The sequence below is a fragment of the Melanerpes formicivorus genome, unplaced genomic scaffold, assembly GCF_026170545.1.
Source record: "Melanerpes formicivorus ecotype bairdi unplaced genomic scaffold, bMelFor1.0.p_v2 SCAF_6, whole genome shotgun sequence".
NCBI classification, from domain to species: Eukaryota; Metazoa; Chordata; class Aves; order Piciformes; family Picidae; genus Melanerpes; species Melanerpes formicivorus.
Window position 1 is genome coordinate 34,795,324 of NW_027142358.1, and position 27,852 is coordinate 34,823,175.

General features: G+C 55.2%; 1 protein-coding gene across 10 annotated transcripts; it reads left to right on the plus strand.

Annotated features, from left to right (window-relative positions):
- The first annotated feature begins 3,744 nt into the window (after positions 1-3,744).
- Positions 3,745-27,847, plus strand: LOC137442115 (deleted in malignant brain tumors 1 protein-like). 10 transcript variants are annotated; one of them, XM_068140435.1, is made up of 35 exons: positions 3,745-3,839; positions 5,453-5,764; positions 7,273-7,620; positions 7,761-8,072; positions 8,312-8,344; positions 8,874-8,915; positions 9,699-9,734; positions 9,874-10,185; positions 10,425-10,457; positions 10,987-11,028; positions 11,812-11,847; positions 11,987-12,298; positions 12,538-12,570; positions 13,100-13,141; positions 13,925-13,960; positions 14,100-14,411; positions 14,651-14,683; positions 15,213-15,254; positions 16,038-16,073; positions 16,213-16,524; positions 16,764-16,796; positions 17,326-17,367; positions 18,151-18,186; positions 18,326-18,637; positions 18,877-18,909; positions 19,439-19,480; positions 20,264-20,299; positions 20,439-20,750; positions 20,947-20,976; positions 22,142-22,292; positions 22,990-23,201; positions 23,414-23,586; positions 24,372-24,760; positions 25,651-25,922; positions 26,823-27,847. In XM_068140435.1, the coding sequence occupies exons 1-35, from the start codon at positions 3,773-3,775 to the stop codon at positions 26,987-26,989; spliced, it is 4,971 nt and encodes a 1,656-aa protein (XP_067996536.1). In that variant the 5' UTR covers positions 3,745-3,772; the 3' UTR covers positions 26,990-27,847. The 10 variants fall into 10 exon arrangements, with proteins under 10 accessions (XP_067996536.1, XP_067996543.1, XP_067996545.1 ...); XM_068140442.1 differs by having other exon boundaries at positions 14,654-14,683; XM_068140439.1 differs by having other exon boundaries at positions 3,746-3,839; positions 18,880-18,909.
- The last annotated feature ends 5 nt before the right edge of the window (positions 27,848-27,852 follow it).

The following is a 27,852-nucleotide window of genomic DNA, read 5'->3' on the forward strand; positions in this document are numbered from 1 at the left end:
ACGGAACATTGAGCTATTGCTGCTGCACAGAGACTGTCTGACAATCAGGGTCCTCAGAAACACCTAGAGCTTGGGTCTTTGTACTCGAAAATTCCCTTGCAAAGGATGTAGTGAAGTTTGTTGTCCAGACTGTCCTGGGCAGTTTGATGGGTTAAAGATTTTTCACCTGAACCGCCTGGGAATCCCTTCTGTGTTCCCCTTCCTCACCACCCTTTACAGTTGTTACAAGAGCCTGGAGAAGATTTGCTGTCCACCTCTTACTCTTGCTTCACTGGCTGTAGTGCTTGGTTGGTCAGTGGGTTTTTCTTCTTGCCAAGATGTCAAAACATGAAGAGTGTGAACAGCAAACACCAGGTGTTGTCTACATTTCCTCATTCATGTGCTAATGTGGTTGTTTGGATAAAAAAGAAACATATTTACCCTTCTCAGCATTCACTTTCAAGGCTTCCAGCATTATCTTTGGCCTCTTGTGATTTGCACTTCCTTCTTCCTTTGTGGAATGGCCTTACAAGTCATTCCCATTTTCTCTTGGTGCTCCTGGACTTTAGTCTTCATCTTTGAGGATTTTCCTTTGGGCTCCTGGGTTTTAGTTTCATCCTTGATCACTGCTCCTAGAGGGAATACATTTGTACATGGCAGCACTCGTCCCAGAGACTGAAGCTCCTGCTAATGCCATCCAAGTTGTGACGGCCGCAGAGGTGAGAATCGGATGAGGAACAATACTTTGGTCTTCAGTGTGGGGATGCTTATCAGCTTTCTCTCATTAAGTGGTTAAAACACAGAAAGAGAGGGAAGTAACCACCCTGGCAGGAGTGATGAAGGACAATTCAGCTCTATTGCATGTTGGGGAAAAGCTCTGGCCTCGTTCCTCAAGGGATGGCACAGCTGTAATTCTCACGACACGAAATGAAACAAGGAACATTCTTCACAGAAATCTCAACCTTTTTCCCCTCCTTTTGGTGGTTCAAAGGAAACATTAAAGTTAAGGTGCAACCTCTGTAATTGCTTAACTATACATAACTATGCAGGTGGGGGTTGGTCTCTTCTCCCAGGCAACCAGTACCAGAACAAGAGGACACAGTCTCAAGCTGTGCCAGGGGAGGTTTAGGCTGAAGGTTAGGAAGAAATTCTTCCCAAAAAGAGAGATTGGCCATGGGAATGTGCTGCCCAGGGAGGTGGTGGAGTCACCATCACTGGAGGTGTTTAGGAAGAGCCTGGGTGAGGCACTTGGTGCCATGGTTTGGTTGATTAGATGGTGTTGGGTGATAGGTTAGACTCAATGATCTTGAAGGTCTTTTCCAACCTGGTTAATTCTATGCTTTCTATTCCATTCCATTCCATTCTATCCCCCACTGAATGTTTTTGTGTAGCTTTCACAACAAGTTCTGGAGCCCCTATTACAAGAGGGATCTGGAGGTGCTGGAAGGTGTCCAGAGAAGGGCCAGGAGGATGAGCAGAGGGCTGGAGCACCTCTCCTGTGAGGACAGACTGAAGGAGTTGGGGCTGTTCAGTCTGCAGAAGAGAAGGCTCCGAGGTGACCTCATTGTGGCCTTCCAGGATCTGAAGGGGGCTACAGGAAGGCTGGGGAGGGACTGCTCAGGATCTCAGGCAGTGATAGGACTAGGGGGAATGGAATGAAGCTGGAGGTGGGGAGATTCAGGCTGGATGTGAGGAGGAAGTTCTTCCCCATGAGAGTGGTGAAGCCCTGGAATGGGTTGTCCAGGGAGGTGGTTGAGGCCCTGTCCCTGGGGGTGTTTAAGACCAGGCTGGATGAGGCTCTGGGCAGCCTGATCTAGTGTGGGGTGTCCCTGCCCATGGCAGGGGGGTTGGAACTGGATGATCCTTGTGGTCCCTTCCAACCCTGAATGAAACTATGAAACTATAAGTTATCAGTTGACCCTGATGCCCTTGAGGCTTCCTTGCACTCTAACACCCTCCCAGTGAATGGGGCTTTGACTTGAACTTAGCAGAGCCTATATGAAATGGGTTACCCCCAGTCACACCTGAACAGGGCCATCAGGTCTTGTGTTATTTCAAGTATGCTGAAGCATTAAGCCATTCATAGTTTCATAGTTTCATTCACGGTTGGAAGGGACCACAAGGATCATCCAGTTCCAACCCCCCTGCCATGGGCAGGGACACCCCACACTAGATCAGCCTGGCCAGAGCCTCATCCAGCCTGCTCTTAAACACCCCCAGGGACAGGGCCTCAACCACCTCCCTGGACAACCCATTCCAGGGCTTCACCACTCTCATGGTGAAGAACTTCCTCCTCACCTCCAGCCTCAATCTCCCCACCTCCAGCTTCATTCCATTCCCCCTAGTCCTATCACTGCCTGAGATCCTGAGCAGTCCCTCCCCAGCCTTCCTGTAGCCCCCTTCAGATCCTGGAAGGCGACAATTAGGTCACCTGGGAGCCTTCTCTTCTGCAGACTGAACAGCCCCAACTCCTTCAGTCTGTCCTCACAGGAGAGGTGCTCCAGCCCTCTGCTCATCCTCCTGGCCCTTCTCTGGACACCTTCCAGCACCTCCACATCCCTCTTGTAATAGGGGCTCCAGAACTGGAGGCAGTACTGCAGGTGGGGTCTCCCCAGAGCTGAGCAGAGGGGGAGAATCACCTCCCTTGCCCTGCTGGCCACACTTCTCCTGATGCAGCCCAGGATCTGATTGGCTTTGTGGGCTGCAAGTGCGCACTGAGAGCTCCTGGTGAGCTTCTCCTCCCCCAGCACCCCCAAGGCTCTCTCCTCAGGGCTGCTTTCCAGCCAGTCCCTGCCCAGCCTGCATTTGTGCCTGGGATTGCCTTGACCCAGCTGCAGGACCCTGCCCTTGCTCTTGTTGAACCTCCTGAGGTTGGCTTGTGCCCACCTCTCCAGCCTGTCCAGGTCCCTCTGGATGGATCCCTTCCCTCCAGCGTGTCTGCTGCACCACACAGCTTGGTGTCATCAGCAAACTTGCTGAGGGTGCACTCAATGCCACTGTCCATGGCACCCACAGAGATGTTGAACAAGCCTGGGCCCAGGACTGATCCCTGAGGGACTCTGCTTGTCCCTGGCCTCCACTGGTACATGGAGCCATTGACAGCCACTCTTTGGGTGCGGCCGTCAAGCCAGTTCCTTACCCATGGCTCCCTAGGAACATTTCACACTAAGTTATGAGGCATTTTATTATTTGGCTGAGGGAAGCCCACTGAGGTTTCAAGATTCCACTACCTTCCCCAGACCCACCAAGGAATCTCACCATAAAACACTGAGATCCGTCATCCAGAATCAGAAAGTATCTTTGAATCTCACAGAATCACCGAATGTTAGGGGCTGGAAGGGACCTTGAAAGCTCTTCCCGTCCAAGCCCCTGCCAGAGCAGGATCATCTAGAGCAGGTCACACAGGTACACATCCAGGTGGGTCTTGAATATCTCCAGAGAGGGAGACCCCACAACCCCCTCTGGGCAGCCTGCTCCAGTGGACAGGAGATCATTTTCTTTGTACAGTGAGATGATTGTGAAATCTGTGGTAGCACAAAGACTTCCTTCCAGGCAGTGGAAAATGTTGCTCTTGAGATATTATCCTTCTAGCTGACCCAGGAAGTTACCAAATCTGAAATAACAAATCAAACATGTCTTGTTTCATTTTGGTTTGGCTTTGTTTCATTTCAGACCAGAGGGCTGTGTTCCGTTTATTGTTCTGCAGTGGGAAGAGAACCCTATAGAGCCCCTCCCCTCCAGAAGGAGAGAGTATATAGTGTGGCTGTGCCTTCAGTCAGCGCAGCTTGGTGAGATGGGCACCACCATGACTCTGCCCTGGCTGCTCTTGATAGGTTCAGCACTTCTGGAGGCCGGATCAGGTAAAGCACTTAGACTTGTTCCAGGGCACAGGGGGGGAAAAAAGAACTGTAAAGACTGTTGGGATCCTCTGTCCATTCCATGGACAGAAATCACATTTGTGTTCCTGCTGCTATCGGTTTGGGCAGATGATCAAAGGGGAATTGGATGAAAGAGATTGCACAGTGCTGTTCTGCTAAAATGCTGAACTAATCACCACAGTGGGGAGTGGTAAGAAGGATTTAAACCATTTCTGTGGAGTTCTTTTTACTGCCAGAGGCTCACACTTGTCTCCAGTACCTTGTATGACTGTGGGAATTGTGGCTGTGAGGATGTTATGAAGGAGTCACTCTTCCAGCTGCAGAAAGCTGACCTAAGACTGAAGGAAGAATTTGTTTTCTCTTTGACTGCATAACTATTCCAGAGAACACACACTCATGCATGTGCCATCTATTTAATACTGCTTCTGCTACTTGAGCCTTCCTGATCCTATGTGCAACCTCATGAAACATAACACAAAGTTAGCTTTTGTAATCCAGTCCTGTGGACAAAGGAGGGACATCTAGAAGTAATGAAAGACATGAAATGCTTTTAGTCCAGCTGCTTGGGTTTTTTGGTCATTGATTTTCTCCTCATTTTATTTGCTTCTATCTGCTAAGTGACTTAGGTGGCTCTGAGCTAAATAGAATAATTGCAGATAGTTCCTCTGACTCTGACTAGTTATTCAAGCATCATTATGGCCATTCACACTGCAGCCATCTGTCCTTTGCTTGCTTGGTGATAAACTTTCTCGCTCTGGCTGCTCCTGCTCTCTCTGCTCTTGGCTTTGTTTCCCCAGCCCCTGCCTCTGCCTCCTGGGTCAGAGTAGGTGCTGTGTTTGCATGACCACAAGCTCTTGTTCTTTTGACACCTCCAAAATGTGAGGCAGGACTCAGCCTACTGAATTACATGCCCAGCTGATGGTTATGCTCTCAGGGTGATGACAGGCTCTGACTGAAAGCAAATAGAACTGGCTTAGAACAGCTTTGCTTTCCTAATCCTGCTCTGACTTTTTGCCAGGTTTGCTGTGAGTGTGGTTCAAAACTGTAGGTGTAGAAGCAGATATTTGAAGAAACAAGTCAAGGGGCAATTTAGTTTGGACACTGTCTTGACTGTTCTTCTGGTCCAATAACAAAGAATTAGATGCAGTGAGGAAATTCTAGAGCTGTTAACTTCTCAGATTTGTTTTGCTCTGGGTGACTTATTCAGAGTTTAATAACAAGCTAAATTTGGCAGAAAGGCAAAATGTAACAAGTGCAGCATGCTTGGTTTGCTTTCCAAAGTGTAAATACTGAAATCTGGTTACAACATTTATTTGCTCACTTACACCTAACAGCAGAACCTTCTTTAAAGACAGGAGGCTGTTTTCTCTTGTCCTATTGCTTGTTACTTGGGAGGAGAAACTAACACCCACTTTGCCCCAACCTCCTTTTATGTAGTTGTAGAGAGCAAGAAGGTCTCCCCTCAGCCTCCTCTTCTCCAACCCAAGTTCCCTCAGCCACTCCTCATAAGATTTGTGCTCCTGACCCTTCAGCAGCTTTGTGGCTCCTCGGTTTTTGTCTGACTGTGTGTGTGCTCAATTTCCTCTCTCTCAAAGCGAACCGTCTCCTGCTGGTGAATGGAAGGCACAGATGTGAAGGTCGCGTTGAGATCTACTACAGAGGCCAGCTGGGAACAGTCTGTGATGATTACTGGGACCTCTCTGCTGCCCAGGTTGTGTGCAGACAACTGAACTGTGGCCCTGCCATTGCAGCTCCAGGCAGCGCTTACTTTGAACAAGGCACAGGCCCCATCCTGCTGGACAACGTCAAGTGCAGGGGAGATGAGATCTCCTTGTCAGCCTGTAATCACTCTGGCTGGAAGGTCCACAACTGTGCCCACTATGAAGATGCTGGTGTTGTCTGTTCAGGTGCTGTCACATTTTTTCTCTTCTAGCTAGTCCTGCTCTTTCTTGCACTCAGTATGCACATGTCAGCACAGGGGTCCACAGATATTCTCCTGAGACAAGAATCCGTTCAGTCGAGACCTGTGGTGGAAAGCTGTGGCAGGCAGACCAAATGTTTGGCTAACCCTTTTGTTTCTACTTTATTATGAGCACTTTTCTGTCTGTGGAAGAGGATGCTCCCTCTGAAAAGGCCTGTCCTCAGCAGGCAGAGTCTGACCTTCCAACAAGCCTGTCTCTTCACTCCACTGACCATGCAGCACCAGCACAGACTCCTGTTTTTCTCCCGAGGGTGGTACAGAACTGTGCTGACTCTCTCCATGCAAAACAATTAAAACCCCAGGGATCAGATATGCACTGCAGTGTGCACAGCTCTTATTCCATCTAATCCCTCAGCACTGATAAAGAGAGTAAGTCAAAACTAGAGACAAGGCTGGGTCTGAAAGGCAATGTTCATCAGAGAGGAACAGGGTGAGGTGAAACCCATTTTATCATGGCAATCCTTAATGCTTTCATTATGGCAATAATAATTTTGCAGCCACAACCCAGACTGCCAAACTTTGCATTGTTTCTGTGGGGTTGAAGTTTTCCTTCAACTTTAGGTCCATCCTTCGCCAATATCCACCCATTTTGAGTACTGTGTCATTGTGCTGCCCTTCTGACTTCACTTTCCCCTCACTCTTGAAGGAAAGCTGGTTCATTTCCCTGTCATTTTCTCCTGTATTAGCAACGGATTGTCATGAACTGAGACATGGCTGGTGACAGCAGGTTGCTCAGGTCTTTCACACATATATTGAGGTCTTCCACATTTCCTCAGAGAGGGAGGGAGCTCCATGCTACCAGAAAATTCTGGCTACATCAGTGCTTTGCACTTAGGAGAAATCGCCCTGACTTGCCATGACACCTCCATCTCCATCCACATGCTGTGTTCAGGGCTATTTTAAGCACCATTTATTTCTTGCTTGCATTTGTAGCTCCAGCACCTGCAACCAACTGGCCATATGCAACAGGTGATTCATGCTGGCCTGATCTATCTCTTGTTGTCCCAAGCACCACCCCATGACCACTGCCCAAGCTGCTCCTAGGGGATGACCTGATCCCCTGCAGAAGGGCATCCATGACAGTGAGAGGTCCAAGTTCTGCTGTTGCCATCAATCCTGCTAGCAGCCATCAGTAGCTCCTGGCTCTGTGGCAGGAGCATGTAGACAGCCTGTGGCCATGCCTGAGGCATGGTGTCCCACAGCTGGGAGCAGATGCCACATCAGTATCTTTCCTTGTTGTTGCCATCCCAAAAAATACTGCTTCAAGAAAAGATTTCAATCGGCTCTTACCCACCTCCAAAATCTGACTGACCCCAGCCAGGATGGAGAATGCCACCAGAGTAATTTGTCTTGATTCACTTCATCCTTGAGGAACAGTACCCTCTGCACAAGCAAGCTTCTTACATGGGTGATGTTTTACTTCCATACTGACAGAAAATGATGCTGCAGAAAGGACAGCCTCAGATCTGGAGGAAACCTCATTAGAGACAGCCACCATAGAACCCAGTACCGCTGCAGCAGAGACGGGCATCACAGAGCAAACAACCCTCACAGAAGAGATGTCTTCCTCAGCGGGCATCAGCACAGCATTAATCATCTCGACAGAGGACGCAACAACCCAGGAAGACACAACCACCGAAGTACCACAGATAACCACAGTACCACAAACCTCCGCAGCACCCCCAAGCACTGCCATGGAGACTTCTGCATTGCCCGCGACTACTGCGGTAGACTTACCCTCCCTAGCAGAGGTGACCACATCAGCGCCATCGACATACGCAGGTAACTCCCGGCCCCCCGCCCCCAGCCCCGACCCATCCCTGGCCTCGCAGCAGCCGCGCAGGCTCCCCGGGAGCCAGCCGGGCAGCGCAGGGGGCCGGGCTGCCAGGGGCCCTCACCCCGAGCCTGCTGCCTCTCCCCAGACGGCCGCCTGCGTCTCTCCGGCGGGAGGCACGGCTGCGAGGGACGCGTGGAGCTGAGCGACGGCGGCAGCTGGGGCACGGTGTGCGACGACTCCTGGGACCTGCGGGACGCCGAGGTGGTGTGCCGGCAGATGGGCTGCGGCCAAGCCCTGGGCGCGCCGGGCAGCGCTCGCTTCGGCCTCGGCTCCGGCTCCATCTTGCTGGACGACGTGGAGTGCAGGGGGAGCGAGAGCTCCCTGCGGCTGTGCCGGCACCGCGGCTGGGGCGTGCACAACTGCAACCACGGGGAGGACGCCAGCGTCGTCTGTGCAGGTGCGTGGCCAGCGCAGGGCACCAGCTCCGTGGGCATGTGGCTCCTGCCCAGGGAGCTGGGGGCTGTGGAAACAAAGAATCCATGCTGGTCACCGCAGAGGAATGAGAGATTTCACTGGCATGAAGTGCCATAGCACAGGGGCTCGCTGGGCACAAGCGGCTTTGGGGGCAGGCGAGACACACTGAGTGTGTGCAGAGCCTTACTCCTGGCTAATCGATTCTTTCTTGCTTGCATCCAGCAGGCACCACCACAGGCTGGACATCTTCAACAGGTAAGTCCTAGCCGCCAAAGCCAAAGCTGGCCTTGCAGCAGCCACATGGGCTCCCTGCCTGCCATCTGGATACTGCAAGGGTCTAGGCTGGAGCGAGCCTCACTCTGACCACCAGCATTTAGCTCCCTTGTAGAGCTGGGAAACATCAACAAGCTGAGGGGCATTTGTTGCTGGGTGCTGGAAGGGCCCCAGGCTGTCACACAGAGGGCACCACAGGCCATTCACACTCACAGGCATCAGCCCTGGGTGTGTTATCAAAGAGCAGCATTTCGGGATTGTGCTCGGGGCAGGATCAGGTAGCAATGGGAACTTGGTGTCAGGCTGGTGTCTGGGGAAGAATGGCAGCACAGAGCCCCGCAATCCCCTCCCCCATTAGTGCCCCAAAGTTGTATTTACATGCTTATATCCCTTTCCATAGTCACATCCTCTTCCATTCCCATTTCCACTTTGGCGTCCAGGTGCAGGTCCACCCATGGCCACATGCCTGCTGCATTCGCTGCCCTTTCATTCACTCTCTTCTTCCTTGCAGCTCCAAGCGCATCCACCGCTGCCCCGTTGCCATACTCCACAGGTAAGCCCTGCACACCCAGCCCATTCCTGACCTTGCAGCCAGCCTCAGCTCTGCATGACAGAGAAGAAAATGGGACATGCTGGCCTGAGCCTGCCTGGCACAGGGCTGCAGCTGCCCTCTGGCCCATGAGGGGAAGCCATGGCTTTGGGGGCTGCTGCCAGTGAAGATCTCAGCCGATGCAGATGGACATCCGCAGTGGTGACCTGTGCAAGCCTTGCTCTCCCAGCCATCCTGTGGCACTGAGCTGTGGGGCAGAAGTGCTGAGTGGGTGGGAGAAATCCCTCCCGTGCGTCCTGTGCGCCTGCAGGGGCAGACCAGGACACAGCTTGCTGCCCTGATACCAGCTCTGGGTCTGCTGGGGAGGATTTGATCTTCAGAAGGGAGGCTGCAGTAGTGAGAGGTCAGGAGTGGAGAGGCGAGGGCATGGAGGCAGCACTGCCAGAGCCCTAACGTGGTGCGCTGTGCCATGTCCCAAAGGTAGTGCCACAGCCATTTCCTAAAACCGATGCTCTAGGAGGCTGGGGATGAGTGGAAAAGAGAAAAGCTTCTGCAGCCAATGCTTGCAGTGCAGGAGAGAGCTCTGGGGGCAAGTGGCTCCTGCCATGGAGTGGAGGGAGTGAAAGAGAGAAGTCACAATGCTCATTCCACTGGGATGAAAGACCTCAACAGAAAATTAAGTGCCACAGGACAGGGCTCCTTGCAAAGAAAGCTGCTCTGGGGTGCAGGGCACAGCATCTGCGTGCAGCCTTTCCCACTCTCACCACATCTTCTTTGCCCCTGCAGCTCCAGCGGGCACCGCCGAACGGCCATCCTCAGCAGGTAACTCCTGCACCCCCGCCCCCAGCCCCGACCCATCCCTGGCCTCGCAGCAGCCGCGCAGGCTCCCCGGGAGCCAGCCGGGCAGCGCAGGGGGCCGGGCTGCAGGGGCCCTCACCCCGAGCCTGCTGCCTCTCCCCAGACGGCCGCCTGCGTCTCTCCGGCGGGAGGCACGGCTGCGAGGGACGCGTGGAGCTGAGCGACGGCGGCAGCTGGGGCACGGTGTGCGACGACTCCTGGGACCTGCGGGACGCCGAGGTGGTGTGCCGGCAGATGGGCTGCGGCCAAGCCCTGGCCGCGCCGGGCAGCGCTCGCTTCGGCCTCGGCTCCGGCTCCATCTTGCTGGACGACGTGGAGTGCAGGGGGAGCGAGAGCTCCCTGCGGCTGTGCCGGCACCGCGGCTGGGGCGTGCACAACTGCAACCACGGGGAGGACGCCAGCGTCGTCTGTGCAGGTGCGTGGCCAGCGCAGGGCACCAGCTCCGTGGGCATGTGGCTCCTGCCCAGGGAGCTGGGGGCTGTGGAAACAAAGAATCCATGCTGGTCACCGCAGAGGAATGAGAGATTTCACTGGCATGAAGTGCCATAGCACAGGGGCTCGCTGGGCACAAGCGGCTTTGGGGGCAGGCGAGACACACTGAGTGTGTGCAGAGCCTTACTCCTGGCTAATCGATTCTTTCTTGCTTGCATCCAGCAGGCACCACCACAGGCTGGACATCTTCAACAGGTAAGTCCTAGCCGCCAAAGCCAAAGCTGGCCTTGCAGCAGCCACATGGGCTCCCTGCCTGCCATCTGGATACTGCAAGGGTCTAGGCTGGAGCGAGCCTCACTCTGACCACCAGCATTTAGCTCCCTTGTAGAGCTGGGAAACATCAACAAGCTGAGGGGCATTTGTTGCTGGGTGCTAGAAGGGCCCCAGGCTGTCACACAGAGGGCACCACAGGCCATTCACACTCACAGGCATCAGCCCTGGGTGTGTTATCAAAGAGCAGCATTTCGGGATTGTGCTCGGGGCAGGATCAGGTAGCAATGGGAACTTGGTGTCAGGCTGGTGTCTGGGGAAGAATGGCAGCACAGAGCCCCGCAATCCCCTCCCCCATTAGTGCCCCAAAGTTGTATTTACATGCTTATATCCCTTTCCATAGTCACATCCTCTTCCATTCCCATTTCCACTTTGGCGTCCAGGTGCAGGTCCACCCATGGCCACATGCCTGCTGCATTCGCTGCCCTTTCATTCACTCTCTTCTTCCTTGCAGCTCCAAGCGCATCCACCGCTGCCCCGTTGCCATACTCCACAGGTAAGCCCTGCACACCCAGCCCATTCCTGACCATGCAGCCAGCCTCAGCTCTGCATGACAGAGAAGAAAATGGGACATGCTGGCCTGAGCCTGCCTGGCACAGGGCTGCAGCTGCCCTCTGGCCCATGAGGGGAAGCCATGGCTTTGGGGGCTGCTGCCAGTGAAGATCTCAGCCGATGCAGATGGACATCCGCAGTGGTGACCTGTGCAAGCCTTGCTCTCCCAGCCATCCTGTGGCACTGAGCTGTGGGGCAGAAGTGCTGAGTGGGTGGGAGAAATCCCTCCCGTGCGTCCTGTGCGCCTGCAGGGGCAGACCAGGACACAGCTTGCTGCCCTGATACCAGCTCTGGGTCTGCTGGGGAGGATTTGATCTTCAGAAGGGAGGCTGCAGTAGTGAGAGGTCAGGAGTGGAGAGGCGAGGGCATGGAGGCAGCACTGCCAGAGCCCTAACGTGGTGCGCTGTGCCATGTCCCAAAGGTAGTGCCACAGCCACTTCCTAAAACCGATGCTCTAGGAGGCTGGGGATGAGTGGAAAAGAGAAAAGCTTCTGCAGCCAATGCTTGCAGTGCAGGAGAGAGCTCTGGGGGCAAGTGGCTCCTGCCATGGAGTGGAGGGAGTGAAAGAGAGAAGTCACAATGCTCATTCCACTGGGATGAAAGACCTCAACAGAAAATTAAGTGCCACAGGACAGGGCTCCTTGCAAAGAAAGCTGCTCTGGGGTGCAGGGCACAGCATCTGCGTGCAGCCTTTCCCACTCTCACCACATCTTCTTTGCCCCTGCAGCTCCAGCGGGCACCGCCGAACGGCCATCCTCGGCAGGTAACTCCTGCGCCCCCGCCCCCAGCCCCGACCCATCCCTGGCCTCGCAGCAGCCGCGCAGGCTCCCCGGGAGCCAGCCGGGCAGCGCAGGGGGCCGGGCTGCAGGGGCCCTCACCCCGAGCCTGCCGCCTCTCCCCAGACGGCCGCCTGCGTCTCTCCGGCGGGAGGCACGGCTGCGAGGGACGCGTGGAGCTGAGCGACGGCGGCAGCTGGGGCACGGTGTGCGACGACTCCTGGGACCTGCGGGACGCCGAGGTGGTGTGCCGGCAGATGGGCTGCGGCCAAGCCCTGGCCGCGCCGGGCAGCGCTCGCTTCGGCCTCGGCTCCGGCTCCATCTTGCTGGACGACGTGGAGTGCAGGGGGAGCGAGAGCTCCCTGCGGCTGTGCCGGCACCGCGGCTGGGGCGTGCACAACTGCAACCACGGGGAGGACGCCAGCGTCGTCTGTGCAGGTGCGTGGCCAGCGCAGGGCACCAGCTCCGTGGGCATGTGGCTCCTGCCCAGGGAGCTGGGGGCTGTGGAAACAAAGAATCCATGCTGGTCACCGCAGAGGAATGAGAGATTTCACTGGCATGAAGTGCCATAGCACAGGGGCTCGCTGGGCACAAGCGGCTTTGGGGGCAGGCGAGACACACTGAGTGTGTGCAGAGCCTTACTCCTGGCTAATCGATTCTTTCTTGCTTGCATCCAGCAGGCACCACCACAGGCTGGACATCTTCAACAGGTAAGTCCTAGCCGCCAAAGCCAAAGCTGGCCTTGCAGCAGCCACATGGGCTCCCTGCCTGCCATCTGGATACTGCAAGGGTCTAGGCTGGAGCGAGCCTCACTCTGACCACCAGCATTTAGCTCCCTTGTAGAGCTGGGAAACATCAACAAGCTGAGGGGCATTTGTTGCTGGGTGCTGGAAGGGCCCCAGGCTGTCACACAGAGGGCACCACAGGCCATTCACACTCACAGGCATCAGCCCTGGGTGTGTTATCAAAGAGCAGCATTTCGGGATTGTGCTCGGGGCAGGATGAGGTAGCAATGGGAACTTGGTGTCAGGCTGGTGTCTGGGGAAGAATGGCAGCACAGAGCCCCGCAATCCCCTCCCCCATTAGTGCCCCAAAGTTGTATTTACATGCTTATATCCCTTCCCATAGTCACATCCTCTTCCATTCCCATTTCCACTTTGGCGTCCAGGTGCAGGTCCACCCATGGCCACATGCCTGCTGCATTCGCTGCCCTTTCATTCACTCTCTTCTTCCTTGCAGCTCCAAGCGCATCCACCGCTGCCCCGTTGCCATACTCCACAGGTAAGCCCTGCACACCCAGCCCATTCCTGACCTTGCAGCCAGCCTCAGCTCTGCATGACAGAGAAGAAAATGGGACATGCTGGCCTGAGCCTGCCTGGCACAGGGCTGCAGCTGCCCTCTGGCCCATGAGGGGAAGCCATGGCTTTGGGGGCTGCTGCCAGTGAAGATCTCAGCCGATGCAGATGGACATCCGCAGTGGTGACCTGTGCAAGCCTTGCTCTCCCAGCCATCCTGTGGCACTGAGCTGTGGGGCAGAAGTGCTGAGTGGGTGGGAGAAATCCCTCCCGTGCGTCCTGTGCGCCTGCAGGGGCAGACCAGGACACAGCTTGCTGCCCTGATACCAGCTCTGGGTCTGCTGGGGAGGATTTGATCTTCAGAAGGGAGGCTGCAGTAGTGAGAGGTCAGGAGTGGAGAGGCGAGGGCATGGAGGCAGCACTGCCAGAGCCCTAACGTGGTGCGCTGTGCCATGTCCCAAAGGTAGTGCCACAGCCACTTCCTAAAACCGATGCTCTAGGAGGCTGGGGATGAGTGGAAAAGAGAAAAGCTTCTGCAGCCAATGCTTGCAGTGCAGGAGAGAGCTCTGGGGGCAAGTGGCTCCTGCCATGGAGTGGAGGGAGTGAAAGAGAGAAGTCACAATGCTCATTCCACTGGGATGAAAGACCTCAACAGAAAATTAAGTGCCACAGGACAGGGCTCCTTGCAAAGAAAGCTGCTCTGGGGTGCAGGGCACAGCATCTGCGTGCAGCCTTTCCCACTCTCACCACATCTTCTTTGCCCCTGCAGCTCCAGCGGGCACCGCCGAATGGCCATCCTCAGCAGGTAACTCCTGCACCCCCGCCCCCAGCCCCGACCCATCCCTGGCCTCGCAGCAGCCGCGCAGGCTCCCCGGGAGCCAGCCGGGCAGCGCAGGGGGCCGGGCTGCAGGGGCCCTCACCCCGAGCCTGCTGCCTCTCCCCAGACGGCCGCCTGCGTCTCTCCGGCGGGAGGCACGGCTGCGAGGGACGCGTGGAGCTGAGCGACGGCGGCAGCTGGGGCACGGTGTGCGACGACTCCTGGGACCTGCGGGACGCCGAGGTGGTGTGCCGGCAGATGGGCTGCGGCCAAGCCCTGGCCGCGCCGGGCAGCGCTCGCTTCGGCCTCGGCTCCGGCTCCATCTTGCTGGACGACGTGGAGTGCAGGGGGAACGAGAGCTCCCTGCGGCTGTGCCGGCACCGCGGCTGGGGCGTGCACAACTGCAACCACGGGGAGGACGCCAGCGTCGTCTGTGCAGGTGCGTGGCCAGCGCAGGGCACCAGCTCCGTGGGCATGTGGCTCCTGCCCAGGGAGCTGGGGGCTGTGGAAACAAAGAATCCATGCTGGTCACCGCAGAGGAATGAGAGATTTCACTGGCATGAAGTGCCATAGCACAGGGGCTCGCTGGGCACAAGCGGCTTTGGGGGCAGGCGAGACACACTGAGTGTGTGCAGAGCCTTACTCCTGGCTAATCGATTCTTTCTTGCTTGCATCCAGCAGGCACCACCACAGGCTGGACATCTTCAACAGGTAAGTCCTAGCCGCCAAAGCCAAAGCTGGCCTTGCAGCAGCCACATGGGCTCCCTGCCTGCCATCTGGATACTGCAAGGGTCTAGGCTGGAGCGAGCCTCACTCTGACCACCAGCATTTAGCTCCCTTGTAGAGCTGGGAAACATCAACAAGCTGAGGGGCATTTGTTGCTGGGTGCTGGAAGGGCCCCAGGCTGTCACACAGAGGGCACCACAGGCCATTCACACTCACAGGCATCAGCCCTGGGTGTGTTATCAAAGAGCAGCATTTCGGGATTGTGCTCGGGGCAGGATCAGGTAGCAATGGGAACTTGGTGTCAGGCTGGTGTCTGGGGAAGAATGGCAGCACAGAGCCCCGCAATCCCCTCCCCCATTAGTGCCCCAAAGTTGTATTTACATGCTTATATCCCTTTCCATAGTCACATCCTCTTCCATTCCCATTTCCACTTTGGCGTCCAGGTGCAGGTCCACCCATGGCCACATGCCTGCTGCATTCGCTGCCCTTTCATTCACTCTCTTCTTCCTTGCAGCTCCAAGTGCATCCACCGCTGCCCCGTTGCCATACTCCACAGGTAAGCCCTGCACACCCAGCCCATTCCTGACCTTGCAGCCAGCCTCAGCTCTGCATGACAGAGAAGAAAATGGGACATGCTGGCCTGAGCCTGCCTGGCACAGGGCTGCAGCTGCCCTCTGGCCCATGAGGGGAAGCCATGGCTTTGGGGGCTGCTGCCAGTGAAGATCTCAGCCGATGCAGATGGACATCCGCAGTGGTGACCTGTGCAAGCCTTGCTCTCCCAGCCATCCTGTGGCACTGAGCTGTGGGGCAGAAGTGCTGAGTGGGTGGGAGAAATCCCTCCCGTGCGTCCTGTGCGCCTGCAGGGGCAGACCAGGACACAGCTTGCTGCCCTGATACCAGCTCTGGGTCTGCTGGGGAGGATTTGATCTTCAGAAGGGAGGCTGCAGTAGTGAGAGGTCAGGAGTGGAGAGGCGAGGGCATGGAGGCAGCACTGCCAGAGCCCTAACGTGGTGCGCTGTGCCATGTCCCAAAGGTAGTGCCACAGCCACTTCCTAAAACCGATGCTCTAGGAGGCTGGGGATGAGTGGAAAAGAGAAAAGCTTCTGCAGCCAATGCTTGCAGTGCAGGAGAGAGCTCTGGGGGCAAGTGGCTCCTGCCATGGAGTGGAGGGAGTGAAAGAGAGAAGTCACAATGCTCATTCCACTGGGATGAAAGACCTCAACAGAAAATTAAGTGCCACAGGACAGGGCTCCTTGCAAAGAAAGCTGCTCTGGGGTGCAGGGCACAGCATCTGCGTGCAGCCTTTCCCACTCTCACCACATCTTCTTTGCCCCTGCAGCTCCAGCGGGCACCGCCGAATGGCCATCCTCAGCAGGTAACTCCTGCACCCCCGCCCCCAGCCCCGACCCATCCCTGGCCTCGCAGCAGCCGCGCAGGCTCCCCGGGAGCCAGCCGGGCAGCGCAGGGGGCCGGGCTGCAGGGGCCCTCACCCCGAGCCTGCTGCCTCTCCCCAGACGGCCGCCTGCGTCTCTCCGGCGGGAGGCACGGCTGCGAGGGACGCGTGGAGCTGAGCGACGGCGGCAGCTGGGGCACGGTGTGCGACGACTCCTGGGACCTGCGGGACGCCGAGGTGGTGTGCCGGCAGATGGGCTGCGGCCAAGCCCTGGCCGCGCCGGGCAGCGCTCGCTTCGGCCTCGGCTCCGGCTCCATCTTGCTGGACGACGTGGAGTGCAGGGGGAACGAGAGCTCCCTGCGGCTGTGCCGGCACCGCGGCTGGGGCGTGCACAACTGCAACCACGGGGAGGACGCCAGCGTCGTCTGTGCAGGTGCGTGGCCAGCGCAGGGCACCAGCTCCGTGGGCATGTGGCTCCTGCCCAGGGAGCTGGGGGCTGTGGAAACAAAGAATCCATGCTGGTCACCGCAGAGGAATGAGAGATTTCACTGGCATGAAGTGCCATAGCACAGGGGCTCGCTGGGCACAAGCGGCTTTGGGGGCAGGCGAGACACACTGAGTGTGTGCAGAGCCTTACTCCTGGCTAATCGATTCTTTCTTGCTTGCATCCAGCAGGCACCACCACAGGCTGGACATCTTCAACAGGTAAGTCCTAGCCGCCAAAGCCAAAGCTGGCCTTGCAGCAGCCACATGGGCTCCCTGCCTGCCATCTGGATACTGCAAGGGTCTAGGCTGGAGCGAGCCTCACTCTGACCACCAGCATTTAGCTCCCTTGTAGAGCTGGGAAACATCAACAAGCTGAGGGGCATTTGTTGCTGGGTGCTGGAAGGGCCCCAGGCTGTCACACAGAGGGCACCACAGGCCATTCACACTCACAGGCATCAGCCCTGGGTGTGTTATCAAAGAGCAGCATTTCGGGATTGTGCTCGGGGCAGGATCAGGTAGCAATGGGAACTTGGTGTCAGGCTGGTGTCTGGGGAAGAATGGCAGCACAGAGCCCCGCAATCCCCTCCCCCATTAGTGCCCCAAAGTTGTATTTACATGCTTATATCCCTTTCCATAGTCACATCCTCTTCCATTCCCATTTCCACTTTGGCGTCCAGGTGCAGGTCCACCCATGGCCACATGCCTGCTGCATTCGCTGCCCTTTCATTCACTCTCTTCTTCCTTGCAGCTCCAAGCGCATCCACCGCTGCCCCGTTGCCATACTCCACAGGTAAGCCCTGCACACCCAGCCCATTCCTGACCTTGCAGCCAGCCTCAGCTCTGCATGACAGAGAAGAAAATGGGACATGCTGGCCTGAGCCTGCCTGGCACAGGGCTGCAGCTGCCCTCTGGCCCATGAGGGGAAGCCATGGCTTTGGGGGCTGCTGCCAGTGAAGATCTCAGCCGATGCAGATGGACATCCGCAGTGGTGACCTGTGCAAGCCTTGCTCTCCCAGCCATCCTGTGGCACTGAGCTGTGGGGCAGAAGTGCTGAGTGGGTGGGAGAAATCCCTCCCGTGCGTCCTGTGCGCCTGCAGGGGCAGACCAGGACACAGCTTGCTGCCCTGATACCAGCTCTGGGTCTGCTGGGGAGGATTTGATCTTCAGAAGGGAGGCTGCAGTAGTGAGAGGTCAGGAGTGGAGAGGCGAGGGCATGGAGGCAGCACTGCCAGAGCCCTAACGTGGTGCGCTGTGCCATGTCCCAAAGGTAGTGCCACAGCCACTTCCTAAAACCGATGCTCTAGGAGGCTGGGGATGAGTGGAAAAGAGAAAAGCTTCTGCAGCCAATGCTTGCAGTGCAGGAGAGAGCTCTGGGGGCAAGTGGCTCCTGCCATGGAGTGGAGGGAGTGAAAGAGAGAAGTCACAATGCTCATTCCACTGGGATGAAAGACCTCAACAGAAAATTAAGTGCCACAGGACAGGGCTCCTTGCAAAGAAAGCTGCTCTGGGGTGCAGGGCACAGCATCTGCGTGCAGCCTTTCCCACTCTCACCACATCTTCTTTGCCCCTGCAGCTCCAGCGGGCACCGCCGAATGGCCATCCTCAGCAGGTAACTCCTGCACCCCCGCCCCCAGCCCCGACCCATCCCTGGCCTCGCAGCAGCCGCGCAGGCTCCCCGGGAGCCAGCCGGGCAGCGCAGGGGGCCGGGCTGCAGGGGCCCTCACCCCGAGCCTGCTGCCTCTCCCCAGACGGCCGCCTGCGTCTCTCCGGCGGGAGGCACGGCTGCGAGGGACGCGTGGAGCTGAGCGACGGCGGCAGCTGGGGCACGGTGTGCGACGACTCCTGGGACCTGCGGGACGCCGAGGTGGTGTGCCGGCAGATGGGCTGCGGCCAAGCCCTGGCCGCGCCGGGCAGCGCTCGCTTCGGCCTCGGCTCCGGCTCCATCTTGCTGGACGACGTGGAGTGCAGGGGGAGCGAGAGCTCCCTGCGGCTGTGCCGGCACCGCGGCTGGGGCGTGCACAACTGCAACCACGGGGAGGACGCCAGCGTCGTCTGTGCAGGTGCGTGGCCAGCGCAGGGCACCAGCTCCGTGGGCATGTGGCTCCTGCCCAGGGAGCTGGGGGCTGTGGAAACAAAGAATCCATGCTGGTCACCGCAGAGGAATGAGAGATTTCACTGGCATGAAGTGCCATAGCACAGGGGCTCGCTGGGCACAAGCGGCTTTGGGGGCAGGCGAGACACACTGAGTGTGTGCAGAGCCTTACTCCTGGCTAATCGATTCTTTCTTGCTTGCATCCAGCAGGCACCACCACAGGCTGGACATCTTCAACAGGTAAGTCCTAGCCGCCAAAGCCAAAGCTGGCCTTGCAGCAGCCACATGGGCTCCCTGCCTGCCATCTGGATACTGCAAGGGTCTAGGCTGGAGCGAGCCTCACTCTGACCACCAGCATTTAGCTCCCTTGTAGAGCTGGGAAACATCAACAAGCTGAGGGGCATTTGTTGCTGGGTGCTGGAAGGGCCCCAGGCTGTCACACAGAGGGCACCACAGGCCATTCACACTCACAGGCATCAGCCCTGGGTGTGTTATCAAAGAGCAGCATTTCGGGATTGTGCTCGGGGCAGGATCAGGTAGCAATGGGAACTTGGTGTCAGGCTGGTGTCTGGGGAAGAATGGCAGCACAGAGCCCCGCAATCCCCTCCCCCATTAGTGCCCCAAAGTTGTATTTACATGCTTATATCCCTTTCCATAGTCACATCCTCTTCCATTCCCATTTCCACTTTGGCGTCCAGGTGCAGGTCCACCCATGGCCACATGCCTGCTGCATTCGCTGCCCTTTCATTCACTCTCTTCTTCCTTGCAGCTCCAAGCGCATCCACCGCTGCCCCGTTGCCATACTCCACAGGTAAGCCCTGCACACCCAGCCCATTCCTGACCTTGCAGCCAGCCTCAGCTCTGCATGACAGAGAAGAAAATGGGACATGCTGGCCTGAGCCTGCCTGGCACAGGGCTGCAGCTGCCCTCTGGCCCATGAGGGGAAGCCATGGCTTTGGGGGCTGCTGCCAGTGAAGATCTCAGCCGATGCAGATGGACATCCGCAGTGGTGACCTGTGCAAGCCTTGCTCTCCCAGCCATCCTGTGGCACTGAGCTGTGGGGCAGAAGTGCTGAGTGGGTGGGAGAAATCCCTCCCGTGCGTCCTGTGCGCCTGCAGGGGCAGACCAGGACACAGCTTGCTGCCCTGATACCAGCTCTGGGTCTGCTGGGGAGGATTTGATCTTCAGAAGGGAGGCTGCAGTAGTGAGAGGTCAGGAGTGGAGAGGCGAGGGCATGGAGGCAGCACTGCCAGAGCCCTAACGTGGTGCGCTGTGCCATGTCCCAAAGGTAGTGCCACAGCCACTTCCTAAAACCGATGCTCTAGGAGGCTGGGGATGAGTGGAAAAGAGAAAAGCTTCTGCAGCCAATGCTTGCAGTGCAGGAGAGAGCTCTGGGGGCAAGTGGCTCCTGCCATGGAGTGGAGGGAGTGAAAGAGAGAAGTCACAATGCTCATTCCACTGGGATGAAAGACCTCAACAGAAAATTAAGTGCCACAGGACAGGGCTCCTTGCAAAGAAAGCTGCTCTGGGGTGCAGGGCACAGCATCTGCGTGCAGCCTTTCCCACTCTCACCACATCTTCTTTGCCCCTGCAGCTCCAGCGGGCACCGCCGAATGGCCATCCTCAGCAGGTAACTCCTGCACCCCCGCCCCCAGCCCCGACCCATCCCTGGCCTCGCAGCAGCCGCGCAGGCTCCCCGGGAGCCAGCCGGGCAGCGCAGGGGGCCGGGCTGCAGGGGCCCTCACCCCGAGCCTGCTGCCTCTCCCCAGACGGCCGCCTGCGTCTCTCCGGCGGGAGGCACGGCTGCGAGGGACGCGTGGAGCTGAGCGACGGCGGCAGCTGGGGCACGGTGTGCGACGACTCCTGGGACCTGCGGGACGCCGAGGTGGTGTGCCGGCAGATGGGCTGCGGCCAAGCCCTGGCCGCGCCGGGCAGCGCTCGCTTCGGCCTCGGCTCCGGCTCCATCTTGCTGGACGACGTGGAGTGCAGGGGGAACGAGAGCTCCCTGCGGCTGTGCCGGCACCGCGGCTGGGGCGTGCACAACTGCAACCACGGGGAGGACGCCAGCGTCGTCTGTGCAGGTGCGTGGCCAGCGCAGGGCACCAGCTCTGTTGAGCTCATGCTCCCTTCTGCCCACCCTCTTGTGTCCCCATCCCCTCCTCACTCTGATGCCCATCCTCGTGCCCTATGTCCTCATCTGGGGCCAGGTCTGTGCCCAAGAACCTTTCAATTGAGCAACACTTCTCACTTGTGGCTTTTCTTCCTCCACATGTGCAGCTCCTCTGACCACCCCTACACCTCCATCAGGTAATGCTCTTCTGTGTCTCTTGTCACCTTTTTCATTTGTGGGCCTTCTCTCTTCTGGGCTTTCATCAATTTCATTTTAAACTTACACAAGAATCCTTGATCAGGATGTGATCTCCCCTTTCATTTCAGTTCTGCTGGTTGACTCTGGCCAAACCACTATCTGGCTGTGCTCTCAAGATAGGTCAAGACAGAGAAAATGTCTTAATCTCTGGTTTTAACCTCATACATCAGTCTTGGCAGGGTGATGCATGATTGCAATCTGTAGTTTGGGGCTATTCTGTATAATAGAGTTGTTTTGATCTTATCCTGCTATATTTACTTTAGAAAGGGGATTTTAGATTCAGATTTTGGTACTTCATAGGAGGAAATAGTACAAAAGGCACCTGAAAGCCTGTCCAGTTGAATCAGTAGAAAGTTCAGTGCCTGGGTATAGCTGATTCTCCAAGCTTGGACCAGCCTGCATTTCCCCAAATCCCAAGGCTGAGAGGAGTGTGTTGCAGTGTGCAGGAACATGAAATGGGTGTTTGTTGCCTTTACATCTCATATCTGTTAAGTTCAGAGCTTGTGCTTACCTCCCTATATGAAAGACTTTAGGGTTGCCTGTGTGTTTAACATAAGAATTATATATTGTTCATAGACGTGAAAGCTTTCTGCAGCTACATTTACAGGAGAAATGAGATATACATAAGACTTGGCCCAGCAGCCTGGAGTGCTTACTTCAGTTTGAGACCATCACATTAGTGATTTGCCTAGAAGACTTCCAGCTTACTTATCCTCAAAAGCCCTGAGGAATAAAGAGAAGCAGCAGAGCAGCCAAGGGGATGCTCTCTGTTCAGGAAGATGCTTCCGTTTTGACTGTTAGGACACCTCCCACAACCAGAGCTGAACTGCAGAAATGTGAAACCAGAGCAGAAAGGTTCGAGGTGTTACCAGCCCGGCCTGAAGAGGCTGGTCTGATACCACAGATGGGAAAGGGAATCCCAAATCCAACATGAAAGCAAGCCTAATGTAAACCCAAATATTAGCTTTGATTGGGGTCACACAGAGGTCACCTGCAGCCAGCAGCTGACCTGCTTTTCAGTAGCTCTGGCTAGGACACTTACCAGCTCAGGTACAGTTTTGTAGAGGTTACTGTAAATAAATTCTCTTCCCTGTCTTTTTGCAGCACCTTATTTTTGTGGTGGCTTGATCTCAAATTCCTCTGGGATGCTGCAGAGTCCCTTCTACCCTGGGAGCTATCCGAACAACGCTGACTGCGTGTGGGAAATACAAGTGGAGAGCAATTTCCGCATTGCGCTCACCTTCAGAGACATCGTGTAAGTAAAGCTGTGACTCCCTGGGCAAGGAACAAAGCCAAAAGCTGCTTGAGAAGTTTGAAAACCTGCTTAGGAGAAGGCAGCCTTCCCAGTTTTAAAGGTACTTTCGGTAACATCCCGTTGGAAGCCCAGAAGGAAATCTGGATTGCTGTAGGATTTTCTGCTCACAATGTTCCGCTACAGCTGCCTGCAAAAGGAATAAAACCTGTGAAAGATTTGACCATAGTACCGCAGTATCAGTCAGGGTTGGAAGGGACCACAAGGATCACCTAGTTCCAACCCCCCTGCCATGGGCAGGGACACCCCACACTAGATCAGCCTGGCCAGAGCCTCATCCAGCCTGGGCTTAAACACCTCCAGGGACAGGGCCCCAACCACCTCCCTGGACAACCCATTCCAGGGCTTCACCACTCTCATGGGGAAGAACTTCCTCCTCACCTCCAGCCTGAATCTCCCCACCTCCAGCTTCATTCCATTCCCCCTAGTCCTGTCACTACCTGAGATCCTGAGCAGTCCCTCCCCAGCCTTCTTGTAGCCCTCTGCAAATACTGGAAGGCCACAATGAGGTCACCTGGGAGCCTTCTCTTCTCCAGACCGAACAGCCCCAACTCCTTCAGTCTGTCCTCACAGGAGAGGTGCTCAGGCCAGTCAGGGTTTCTGAAATGCATTTGACAAGGTGCTGACATTTTCTCTCCAGGATGCAAGGTGGCAGTTGCCAGCATGACTATGTTGAGCTCTACGATGGGCCCCTACACTCATCCCCGCTCCTTGGGAGACTTTGCTCTGGTTCCTTCCTCACCTACACATCCTCCTCAAACATGATGGCCGTCCGCTTTCACAGCAATTCTACACACACCTTCAGAGGCTTTCAGGCCCACTACTCCTCCATCCCAGCAGATCACAACACCAGTAAGTCCCCAGTCAAGCCTGTTTATTGCTTTTGGTTCCAAAATAAACGTGTGCTTAGAGGTGTTAGGGAAATGAAATGAGGTGTGTGAAACAGGATGCGCTGGTGCGTTAATGCTCACCTTCTAAACGACGAACACCCTGACACTTGGTTCAATTACAGCCTTTAATCAGTGACAAATTCCTGAATTCATTGTGTCTTCTTCTTCTACCAGCCCTTCTGTGCTTACCAGACTACATGCACGCCGTGGTGAGCAGGGAGTATCTCCAGTCTCAGGGCTACTCGGAGCAGATGGTCACCCTGGAGGACAGTAGCTGCAGACCAACAGTCACCCCACATGAGGTTATATTCAACATCCCCTACACCGGCTGTGGGACCACACGAGAGGTACGGTCACCCTTGCGTGCCTGCAAGAGGAGTGGCCCCTAGTGCTACGCAGTGAACTAGCCAGAGGAGTTTAGTGCTTTACCTTTCCATGCCTGAGGGAATCCCCATGCTTCATTGAAATGAGCTACTAGGGAGGAAAGCCTGGGAGGGAGTCACATGAACTTCCCATGATATAAAGGATGTAGCCTTGCAGGTGCCACGCAGCTTTGAGATCGCTCTGCACTATGCCAGTGGCGTGTTGTACAGATGGTCAGTGAGTGTGCTTTGCCTTGGATTTGGCAAGGAGGATTTCTCCACTGGTTTTGAGGGACTTTTTAGAGTGTCAGGTAGTGATAGGACCAGGGGGAATGGATCCAAGCTAGAGGAGGGGAGAGGTAGATTAGACGTTAGGAAGAAGTTGTTCCCCAGGAGGGTGGTGAGAGCCTGGCACAGGTTGCCCAGGGAGGTGGTGGAAGCCTCCTGCCTGGAGGTGTTTGCAGCCAGGCTGGATGTGGCTGTGAGCAACCTGCTGTGGTGTGAGGTGTCCCTGCCTGTGGCAGGGGGGTTGGGACTGGATGATCCTTAAGGTCCCTTCCAAGTCTGACAATTCTGTGACTGTGTTTGATTACATACTTCAACACGCTGATTTACAGCGTGTGAGCAGACAAGGCTAACACTGAGCTTCTCAGTTTAAAGAGCTTAAGATGACTCTGTTTTTAAAATTGCATATTACTGTAGCAAAGCTTAGAACGCTGAGTCTGGAAAAAAACCAAGCAGTTCCTCATTTTGAATTCCCTGTTGAACAGGACACGAACGACACAATCAACTATTCCAACGTGATCAGGGCTACATCTTCCGGCCACATAATCAGGAGGACAAAGAACATTAACTTGCACATCAATTGCAAAATGCTGCAGAACACGTGGATGCAAGTCATGTATGTGGCTGAGGATACTGTGGAGGTGGATGAGAGCCAGTTTGGAAGCTACGACATGAACATCACCTTTTACGATTCCCCGTCCTTCGTGCGGCAAGTGCACGACTCTCCCTACTACATCGACCTCAACCAGAACTTGTACCTCCAAGCTTCTCTTCACCACCCCGACCCAAATCTGGTTGTGTTTGTGGACACCTGTGTGGCATCACCTGATCCTTATGATTTTAGCACTGTGGCCTACGATATAATCAGGGATGGGTAAGTGAGCTCTCAAAGGGTTAGAAACGTGGCTGCAATACCCTCTCTGTATCTGTTGAGCAGAGCAGAGCCAGTCTGAGTTGCTTGAGATCTCATTGCCCACAGACTGCTAAAAGAGGGGGTTGATTTTGATTTTCATTCTTACAGTATGAGCCTGGATATGGAAAATGCCATTCAGATCTTACCAACACTTCATTCTTCTCTTACACACAAATTTCAGAGCAGTGAGACTGAGGTAGATGAGAGAGTGGAAAGTGGCAGCAGAAATCTATTGTCCTAGAGGTTAGGTATTTTATTAACACCAGGTCCAATGTTAGACTGATTTTTTTTTAAGCCTCCTGTAGCACAGACTTTAGTAAGAGTCTGTTCTCCACTCTTCACCGCTGCTAGGCTTCTTTTGGGGAGAAGGGAAAAAGGAGATGTCAGTGCTTCAGCTGCCTCACAGGACTTCACTACGTCCGTATTGGAGAGGATAAGGAGGAATGGCTTTAAATGGAAAGAGAGTGGATTTAGGTTAGATGTAAGGAAGAGAGCGTGGTGAGACCCTGGCACAGGTTGCCCAGGGAAGTTGTGGATACCCAGTCCCTGAAAGTGTTCAAGGCCAGGCTGGGTGAGGCTTTGGGCAACCTGGTCTAGTGGAAGGTGTCCCTGCCCGTGGCAGGGGGGCTCAAACTAGATGTTATTTAAGATTCCTCCCAATGCAAACCATTCTCTGATGATTCTATATTTCAGAAGTCTCTACTCTGCTCTAGAAGCAGCATTTTTATCCCATCACTGTGTTCCCAGCACCTGGCTATGACATACCTTGGGTTTATTCTATTGGATTCTGCAGAACTGTGCACTCCTGTATCCCTGGAGACCAATTCTCTTGTTGGTCTTTTTCTTTCTAGATGTGCTAGAGATCCTTCCTACACCACCCTCTACTCTCCCCAGAGCCGCTTTGCTCGGTTCAAATTCAGTGCCTTCGAGTTCCTTAGCCGCCACCCGTCAGTGTACCTGCAGTGCCGGCTGGTGGTGTGCCGGCGCTGGGACAGCTCCTCCCGCTGCAGCCGGGGCTGCCTGAGCAGGGCCAGGAGGGACACAAGCCCTGCTGGGGAAAACGTCAGCGTCGTGGTTGGACCTCTTCGGCTTCGAGCAGGGGGTGCTCGGAGCAGGAGTGCTGGTAAAGGCAAATGAATTTCTCTGCTTTTATGCTTCAAGAACGGCCACAGCCCTGCGGATCTGACCTGTCACTGAACTCTGCTGTTGCTAACTTCACCACGAAAAAGGGAGGGAGTGCTTGGCTGACCCGAATGTCCACAGGCTGCTTCTTGCAGCACCTTGCAGACCCCTTGCTTTCACCTGCATATGTAAAAAGTATAACTGCCTTGGCTGTTCCAAAAGAGAGGCAGCATCTAATTCGTTGGGGTCTGGAGAACTGGTCTTGTGAGGAGTGGCTGAGGGAGCTGGGATTGCTTATTCTGGGGAAGGGAAGGCTTTGTTGCTCTCTACAGCTACCTGAAAGGAGGTTGGAGTGAGGTGGGTGTTGGTCTCTTCTCTCAAGTAACTAGCAATAGGTCAAGAGGAAATGGCCTCAAATTGCTCCAGGGGAGGTTTAGATTGTGTACTAGGAACAAATTCTTTCCTGAATGGGTGGTCAGGCATTGGAACAGGCTGCCCAGGGAGTCACCATCCCTGGAGGCGCTCAAGTAAGTGTAGATGTGGCACTTCATGACATGGCTTAGTGGTCATGGGGACATCGGCTTGACAGCTGGACCAAATTACCTTAGAGGTCTGCCCAACCTTAACAATGCTATGATTCATTGTAGTACTCTCACTCCATTAAACTGCTTAGCTCCAACCTGCTTGTGTAATGTGATGGCCAGCTGGCAGCAAACTGCCAGCCTCCTTGAGAGCCTTTTAATTGCCTGTCTCCTGCTCATGAAGTTTGCTCAGCTGAGTTGTCATCCCTGCTTAAGTAGTTTTAAAACACAGATCTGTTCTAAGGGAGCTCATTTCTGGTCTGTCAACCATCCACATCTTTAGCATACTGAGCTCAAACTCCCTCTGCCTCCACTCACAGGGCTGGACTCCGCCACGTCTCCTCCCCGCGCTGTCCCCACCGCTGCCGACAATCCTCTCGCACCGCTCATTGCTGCCGTAGCCCTCCTGGCAGTTGTGGTTTTCGTTCTCGCTGGTTTCCTTGCAAGGTCTGCACTGAAGAAACCACTTTCACGTCAGATAATGTGAGACTAGAGGTCTCCTCAGCCACCAAGCTACCAGGGGGCAGAAGTCCTATGTTATGAGCCACCAAAGTGCTTCAGTGACAGTCGCACACATCTCATTTTTAAGGAGCTGTGATGCTGGCATCTTTCCCTGCAACGAATCCTAGCCTGTGACAATGCCTTAGGAGAACTTTCTAACCCTGACCTCTTTTAAGTGACTCAGAGATCGTTTCACAATCCATGCCATGAGTTGTCTGGTACAATCACTTTGCCCTTTTTCTCTAGTTCTCATCTCGCGTCCTTCATTTATTTAACTGCTTGAAATTCCGTGAGCTGGAGAGAAAACACAACCAAGGTGCCAATAGGTACTGCAAGGTTTATTAAACTGGAGGAATATTTAATTAGGAGAGAAGTAATAGGACATGTCTGGCAGGGAAATGTGAAAATTGATCTTACCAGGGAGCTGTGGCTATACCATATGTGAATTATTTTGAGCGTTGCCTTTAGCGCCAAATTTCTCACCGGAACCATGATGATCTGTGCTTGGCTTTAAAATGGAGAGATTTCCCAGCTGAAGTAGTCTTGGCTTTGAGCAGTGCAACTGAAAATCAAAGGCAGGCCTGTTTACAAAGCAATCATTCTGTTTTGTCCTTCAAATCCCTGCTTTTGTGATTGAAATAAAAACGTGATGAAGAACGTGTTCTGCTGGACTGACATTTCCCCAAGCGCTGGACTGAGCCTCTGCTGATCAAATACTGCAGGTGGAACTTTGAAATACCTCAATGCAGCCTGCAGAAGGAAGGAGTTCATTCTGTTCTTTTCTGTACATGTAGATTTACAGAAGGCTGGGGAGGGACTGCTCAGGATCTCAGGCAGTGATAGCACTAG